Source organism: Rutidosis leptorrhynchoides, chromosome 4, assembly GCF_046630445.1.
Source record: "Rutidosis leptorrhynchoides isolate AG116_Rl617_1_P2 chromosome 4, CSIRO_AGI_Rlap_v1, whole genome shotgun sequence".
NCBI lineage: Eukaryota > Viridiplantae > Streptophyta > Magnoliopsida > Asterales > Asteraceae > Rutidosis > Rutidosis leptorrhynchoides.
Window position 1 is genome coordinate 76,020,620 of NC_092336.1, and position 8,681 is coordinate 76,029,300.

Below are 8,681 nucleotides of genomic sequence, written 5' to 3' on the forward strand. Positions count from 1 at the left end.
GACCCTATGGAAAATATATGCATGATCAATCCCAAAATTTCTCCGTGTCACATGCAAGACATTTAATCAATCTTCCAAATCGTCCATCTTAGTTTAAAAAGTCTATTTGGTGGAAGCTCATTCCGATTAAAGTTAATGTCTTTATTTGGCGGCTACGTTTGGATCGGTTACCATCTAAATCAAACTTTTTACTTCACATCGAGGTCACAAATCACCTTTGTGAGATTTGCGATTCTGGTTATGATAATACAGACCACACCTTCGTTGGTTGTCCGATTAGTAAACAAATATGGGCGAAGGTTTTCTCATGGTTTAATCTATCGAATCCATCTTGGTCATCTTTGGAAGATTTATGGTTTTGGCTTGATTCACTCACCCTTCCACGAGCACAGCAAATGGCCCTCAAGGTAGCTATTTTCGCATCATTTTGGAACATATGGCGTCTACGTAATAGCTCCATTTTTGAAGAATCTAAATCTCGGAAGTCTCAAAGTTTTTGATAGCATAGTGGTAAACACATTCGATTGGTTGTTTTCTAGATTCAAAAAGTCTAGGATTAACTGGACAACGTGGTTACAACACCCTTTGTCAGCTTTGTAATTTTGTTGTTTTTTTTTTTAATTTAATATAAATTTCTACCGTTCAAAAAAAAAAAAAAAGTCCGGACCGAAGCCTAGTCATCATTTGCACACACACACGCGCTTTCGGGCAGGAAACCCGAACCACACTCTGAGGATCCGACCCTTAAACCATCCCGAGGGGCAGGCGGGCCGGACCTTAGTTAGGAATATAAATTTCTACCAACGGATCTTCGGTCCAGCGGTACCGCGGTTACACTTGTGTACTCGCAGGGCTAGAGGTCTCGGGTTCGAACCTCGTCACCCGCTCTAGGAATTGAAATATATTCCTTGAAGGTGGCCCAAAGGGAAGGTTTTACCGACCCGCTCTGGGACTAAGGTCCGGCCCGCCTGCCCCTCGGGATGGTTTAAGGGTCGGATCCTCAGAGTGTGGTTCGGGTTTCCTGCCCGAAAGCGCGCGTGTGTGTGTGCAAATGATGACTAGGCTTCGGTTCGGACTGATGCAAGCTTGCCTTTCAAAAAAAAAAAAGTTTTCATCTCAATCAACACATACCCTAAATATGCAAACTTAATATCTCCCTCCCTCCCCCTCTCCTATATCTGGCCACCACCATCACCACCATATCACGTTGTCAGCACCAACATATCGCGCCGTCAGCACCACTAAGCCGACATCAATCGTTTGTCACTCTTTTCAATCGCCGACCTACACCAAACTGCCGGAGTTTTTTGTTTATATTCACCAATCGCCTCCTATCACAACCAAGCCTGGAACCACCAAAACTTCTCTTTTTTTCTCGCTAAACCGCCGTTATAACTACCAAACCCACGACCATCCTCCATCTCATTCCTTTCGTCACTGCTTCACCAACAAACCCTCCGTGATCGTTGTGGTTACCAACACATCTGGGTCGTCGTGGTTACCAACAAAAATCACCAACAACAAATATGGGTTTCTATTCAAGCGAAGGATGGGAATGAGCGGAATCAATGTGTTCCAATTTCTTGACCTAACTTTGACATTGACCAACTAGACCCGTATCGGCCCGACTTTGACCACCTTTGACCCGACTTTGTAGCGTTGACCGACTTTTAAGGCGTTTTTGGGCGACTCGGGACAGGCTAGTCCCCAAACCGACACGTCAACCGACTTTTACAACAGTGATTAATATATAGATGGATAAAAACTGTTACATATGCCATCCCTAAACAGTGTAAGATAATACTGAAACAATATTCAAGAAGTATTTGTAGATGAAATTCTCAAACTTCATTGTCTGATTAATTCACCAAAAGTAAGACTGATTTGTTCAAGAAATATCAAGGGTAGTTTGGTAAATCCATCATGTACAACAACAGAAATCAATGATATCCTTACAAAGTTATTTCTGGGAGCTTTCAGTCTTTTCTGATGTGAAAGTTACCGGATTTGCTGGATCATCCCTCACGATAAGGCTAAGCACTTCGGGTCTCGCATAATGCCCTACCACATCAAAGTCAAACTTTGCCCGAGCTATTTCTCCGAGGTCTGTACCAAAGTTTTACCAGTAACATGTCAACATCGTTAAAATAACAACATTTAAACGAGGGATCAAGATCAAATAACAAGTTAAATACTCCTTATTTGCGAGAAGTTGTGCTTCAGCTTCACAAACTGTAAATTACATACTTCACCACATGCATCGTCATTTTGTTTGGGTCAGCGCAAGTCGCAACCAGACCTGACCCATTTGACCCACACTAATAAATTCCTGTTTTGACCCACCCCAGACCCTTTCTACCTGGACATTTTACTACCTTTTACTATCTTTGTTTATTACCTGCTTGAATCTTTGTAAGATAACTAATCAGACGTAAACATTATGAGCGGAAGGAGGAAGACGTTATACCTAAATCAGCTGTAATAAGTGCTTCACCGTCATAATTCGGTCCTGCAAGAACTGCCCCCGATGGTGAAATAATGACACTGCCGCCAGCACATACAACAGATTCTGGTGTAAGATCTTCATCTGTTCCATTAAAAACATATTCTGGGGGAGCAGGGTAATCTTTACGTCTACAAAACTGGTTTGCTGATAAAACAAAGCATCCACCCTCCAATGCGATATGGGTCATCGATGCTTGCCAAACTTCCCTCGAATCAGCTGTTGGTGCACAATATATTTCAATTCCTGTTCAACCATAAATACAAAAGTCAGTCTGATTAGCCCATTTGACCCGTTTGAGATATACAATGAATCAAAATCGACCCATTTATAAACATGGGTAGAAATTGCCCAATTAAGAACGTGGAGTGGACCTTTAGCATACATTGCCGTCCTTAGCAGTGGCATTTTATTCTCCCAACAAATAGCAGCACCAATTTTACCAATTGGAGTATCGAAAACGGGTATGTGTGACCCGTCACCAAATCCCCAAATTATGCGTTCCAACGCTGTCGGCATCAGCTTCCTGTGTTTCCCGAGGTAGCATCCTTGATTATCGAAAAACAAAACCGTACAATAAAGAGTATACCCATCTCTCTCTATTACTCCCATCACCAAAAATACTTTATATTTTCCTGCCATTGCTGCCAATCTATCAACTTCGGGACCTAATTAATCACCAAAAACACACCCGGAAACACATCAACAAAACAAGTTATATAATTTCTTTGATGATACAACGACAACTGCACAATTTTATATTACCAGGTACATTGATGGCTGCAGCATGGTACTTGCGGAAATCTTCTTTACCCTTAAGCGAGCGGCTACCGATTGTCACACCAAAATTCGACCCACGAGGATATCCACCCACAAATGCTTCTGGAAACACAACTAATTGGGATCCGTACGAAGCCGCTTCAGCTAGCAACCTCTCAGCCTTATCTAAATGTATATATTCATCAAATCAACAACTACAAAACATTAGTTATTAGTATATTCATATCAGATAACAGATTAGCCATACGTTGTATTGTTTCTAGTTAACACAAACAAACAGCATATATAAGTTTTAACTAAAATTTTATAGGAAGGGAACCAAACCAAGAGTAGCAAGGGTGTCATATAATATGGTGGAGGCTTGGATAACAGTGGCTCGAACCGTTGAGCTAGAATCAGATGAACCCATGTCGACTTCAGTAATCACAGCACCATCGCTCCCGATTGTTGGCTCAACTGCCATTGATTCACTTCCACTATGTTGTTTCTTTTAACACTGTTAGATTATTATAAAATGCAATACTATTTTTAGATGAAAAAAGCTACATACATATTTGACAAAGAACTATATATAAGCCTTTAACCTCACTGTAAAACTCTTCACCCTCATTATAAAAATCACAAAAGTTTCATAAGGAACAACAACCAATTCAAAAAGCTTAAAAGTATCATATGATTGATTCATATCCACTGTCAATACTATACTATACTATAGTAATAATAATAACTATAAAGTTTAATTCTTTTCACACATGGTAATAATCTGTCAATCAAGAGTTATAAAACTATCATAAAGAACTTTGAGTATAAAAACTGAAAACTGAAAGCATTTGAAGATGAAAACTATAATAATATGGCTACAAATAAGGGTAAAAGGGCAACCACAACATTTCACAGTAAATCATGTGATGAATTTTGATTGAATTTCAGTATGTGAGTGTAATTTATGATGCATAATTAGGGATTGAACTTACAGTTGACTAGTCAACGGTTGAATATGAGAGTTCCCTGCCAAAGTGACGATGGGGAAGATGAGTATAGAGCGAGTCTAGAAGCGAGTGGAGAAAGCAACTTTGAACATAAAAATTGGATTTTGGTCTCTTTTATATTATTATTATTATTATTATTATTATTATTATTATTATTATTATTATTATTATTATTATTTTATTATACATATTGGGTTGCGTATTCATAGTTAACGGAGCGTATTATATGTGTGTATATGTATTGAATATAGTCCGAGGTATTGAGCATTTTTTTAAGTGTCTGTTTCGCGTATAGTTAGTCGCGTTGTGTTCGTGAGATTTTTTTGAGTTGAACGGTGGGGTCGAAAAAATTTAACTCGCACCGAGCGAGAAGATAGGGCCCGATAAAAATTCGGGTGGAATTAGTTTCTTTTATTTTAATAAAATTGTAGATTTACACTTTTTACCCTTAAAGAAAGTAAATTTGAGGAGTCTTTGTGTATATTGAGGCAAAGTTGAAGGGTTGATTGCAGTGTAAAAGCAAAATGAAAAGTACAATCAAAATAAACTGAAACTACAAAAATTCTCATGGCTTTTAGTATAAAGGGGTAATTATAGGTGTGTATATGTATTGAATATAGTCCGAGGTATTGAGCGTTTTTTTTAGTGTCTATTTCGCGTATAGTTAGTCCCGTTGTGTTCGTGAGATTTTTTTGAGTTGAACGGTGGGGTCGAAAAAATTTAACTCGCACCGAGCGAGAAGATAGGGCCCGATAAAAATTCGGGTGGAATTAGTTTCTTTTATTTTAATAAAATTGTATATTTATACTTTTTACCCTTAAAGAAAGTAAATTTGAGGGGTCATTGTGTATATTGAGGCAAAGTTGAAGAGTTGATTGCGGTGGGAACGCAAAATGAAAATTAAAGTAAATTTGAGGAGTCGTTGTGTATATTGAGTCAAAGTTGAAGGGTTGATTGCAGTGGGAACGCAAAATGAAAATTACAATCAAAATAAACTGAAAGTACAAAAATACTTATGGCTTTTAGTATAAAGGGGTAATAATAATTAGGTGGAAAAAATTGCCGATCCACCACCTTTTTTCACACTTTCAAATTTCATCCTACCTCCCTCTACAAAGAAACTTATACAACTCCCGAGGGTATAATCTGTAAATTCCAAAAGTTTAAAACGTAAATTTATATTTTTACTTAAATCAAAAAAACAAAACCAACCATAAATTTTAACGACCCTTACCTTCCAACTAGGCGCGAGTTAATTTTCACCCCTACCACCATTAAATTTGAAATAATTTTGCGAACAAAACGAGACTAAATAAGTTCGAAACGGACACTTTTTCAAAAATGGTGTGTTAACCTACATCTAAAACGGGTCTTAACACATGGACTGTTTTCCCCTCTGTACATACACAACGCTACGTTAAATATGAATACGCAGGCCAAAAATTCATGCCGTACCGCGCGGGCCGATCCTAACTAGTTATTATTATTATTATTATTATTATTATTATTATTATTATTATTATTACTACTACTACTACTACTACTACTTTCCAAATACTCGGTAAACTATCTATCAATTCTATTCCATTCCATCCATCTATCTATCTATGCTATCTATATATTATATGAAAAAGCGAGTGCTATAAATTTTACGTGTCAACTTCTAATTAAATTCTGTCACATGTCAATTTTACATTTCACACTGCCACATGTCAGTTCCAGACTACATGATTTATTTGTTTAAAAAAAGTTTTATATTTTGATTGATATCAATTACTAATATATAACGTACATTACATATTTTTTAAAGACAAAAATCTTATCTTATCTTATTAAATATATAAATAAATGTGTATAGACAAAATACAAAGTTGAAAGGCCAAAGTATTACATAACTAGCCTTTAAGAGCCCGTGCGTTGCACGACGACTCTTAATCAAATAAACTGAAAATGTATATGTTATATCAATTAACGGTACGATAGAGATAGAGTCACAAGTATTGTTGTGGATGAAATAAACATAATATGGTTAAGTTTTTTTGCTTTACACAAACCACATAGTTAAAGGCTACTAATTCCGACATTAGCAAAAGACATACCACATGATCAACAGTAGCAAATTTATATGCAAGCACATGACCAAAAGTTGGATAACTGAAACATATCTCTGTCAGAAAAACCAATGATCTAGAATTATTTATGCGAATTTCGTTTACCTATCGAACCAATACAACTTAGAGATTATGCAACTAAATGCAAATATCACTAAGATAATAAAGTACTACCTTCTCTTGAATTGAAAAAAAAAAAACTTGATATTTTGCTATGTGACAATAGTTGGTGGTTTCTCATGTGCAGCATGGATTTTGTTGCCATTATGACCTGTTAGTTAATATTAATTGTTGTTAATACTGCTAAATAAAAAATACAACATTTTTAGATAAGAACCTACAAACTTTAAGTCATGCGTTCAGGTGGAATAAAAAAAACATGGATGTAGATACCTTCTCAACTCCTCAACTTTACATCAAGGGTGCTAGGTGGCTGTCAAAGTATTATTTCTGTGCGGCAGATCTAATCCCATGGCCTACCCAAAGCTGTAATAACACAAGTTTAAATGCACATTTGTTGAAGTAAGTTTGCAAAAGTAAATATGCAAATAAGTTATAAAAAACAATGGACTTGTCTCTTATTTAAACCTAATAAATCCTGAACTAAGAAGAAAAACGATTGCCAGTGAGGATCATGATAAAAGAACTAAAGTTCTGGCAACCCATGTTCCATATAACCTGAAAGTTGATGTCACACTAAGATTTGAGGTCTTTTTTTGTGGAATATAGACAATTGGTAATAAAAGTTCAATGCATTTGCTTTGCAGGGATTTTACTATTCATGATATCTTAGCAAAATTCTCGTGCAGCCCACCTCACTTGAGTTGACAAAAATCAAGCAGAAAAACAAATCTAATCATTTTAGAGGATGATATAAAATACTTGGCTCTCGTTTAGATAGATTTCACCCTCCCGGTTAGTTCAAGAATGTGTGATATGTACGTACAAAATCCTCGCAAGTAGAGGTGACAATTTCAAACCGTTAATACCATCTGATTGTAAGAACATAGTAAATCCCTGCAAGCATTCATAGCAAATGTTGTGAGTTATAAATGGAGAATGTACATTGTAAAAAAACAAAACCAAATGTATTCGAAGTTTGACTAAAATCTAAAAACTATGTTTAAGTAAAAATCCATGGACAATACACATTCAATAACCAAATTTAATCAGATCTAAAGAGAGATAATAATTGAACAATGAATATCAATCTCAAAGGAAAAATTGAATGTGTTAAACCAAATTTAATCAGATCTAAAGAGAGATAATAATTGAACAATGAAAATCAATCTCAAAGGGAAAATTGAATGTGTTAATCAATGTAAGTGTGATGTTTATATGAGGCAGGTAAAGACGAACATGAGAAGATCGAACATAAATCAATGTCTGTTGTAGTGGCAAATTTGACCCATTTACTATGGGTCAATTTCAAACATGCTATGTCAAGTGGACCAAACACGTAAAATGTTATATTAGGGTAGATAGAATACATGTACCAGTCACCGAAAGTGCATTTCTAATGCACAAAACCTTTTAAATAATTGTATTTAAACAAATTCTATTATTATCAAATTAAAAATGGATTTATAGTATTCGAACAACAATAGTTTAGAAGAAAAGCTTGGAAAAAGGTATTTTTGCTCAATCTCGCCTGACAAGTACCAACAAATTACAAATTTTGGCCCACACCTCAACTCGCCGAATTTGACACCTCTAAATGTCAGCAAGAAACATGTGATTTTCTGAAAATACTAACATAGAATGTATCTGAAAAACATTGTTTACCAAAAGAATGGAACAGAAACCATTTTGGGTCAAACCGAACTGAAGCAATTTCATATGCGACCCATCACGCACAGGTCAAACAAATACGGGAATTTTGCCATTTAGAAGTAGTAGGAGACCCATTCACATCCACATGCACATACATGTGGCCTTTTTAAGCGAGTTTGTTAGGCACCTTAGGTTCACTGAAAAAGAGAAGCACACCATTATCTTGTTCTCACAAAATGACATGAGTTACCTTTTGGAACAGATGGCTTTGGGTTTGACGGTTGCTTAATCAATACAAATCACCAGCCTTAAATACCATGGAAACATACTAATCATACTCACACCATTGGCCAAAATAAGTTTTATAAAATTTCAGATTAAAAACTCACAAGTGACTAAAAGGCTGTTTGATTTATATTATTACATGGGAACCCATCAACAATAAATTTGTCATTCTAAATTTTCTAATTGCCTTTTTTGACTAACAGTGACTGTCACTTTTAAAGGAACAATTATTCTTACAAA

The 8,681-nt window shown here is 36.0% G+C and overlaps 1 protein-coding gene across 1 annotated transcript; it reads right to left on the reverse strand.

Annotated features, from left to right (window-relative positions):
* Nucleotides 1–1,759: 1,759 nt before the first annotated feature.
* LOC139839788 (bifunctional nitrilase/nitrile hydratase NIT4B-like) lies at nt 1,760–4,347 on the reverse strand. The gene is made up of 6 exons (XM_071829946.1): nt 4,258–4,347; nt 3,608–3,779; nt 3,269–3,448; nt 2,878–3,171; nt 2,468–2,749; nt 1,760–2,106 (listed from the first exon to the last, which is right to left on the reverse strand). Exons 2-6 carry the CDS (start codon nt 3,744–3,746, stop codon nt 1,961–1,963), a joined length of 1,041 nt encoding a protein of 346 aa, XP_071686047.1. The 5' UTR covers nt 3,747–3,779; nt 4,258–4,347; the 3' UTR covers nt 1,760–1,960.
* Nucleotides 4,348–8,681: the final 4,334 nt, after the last annotated feature.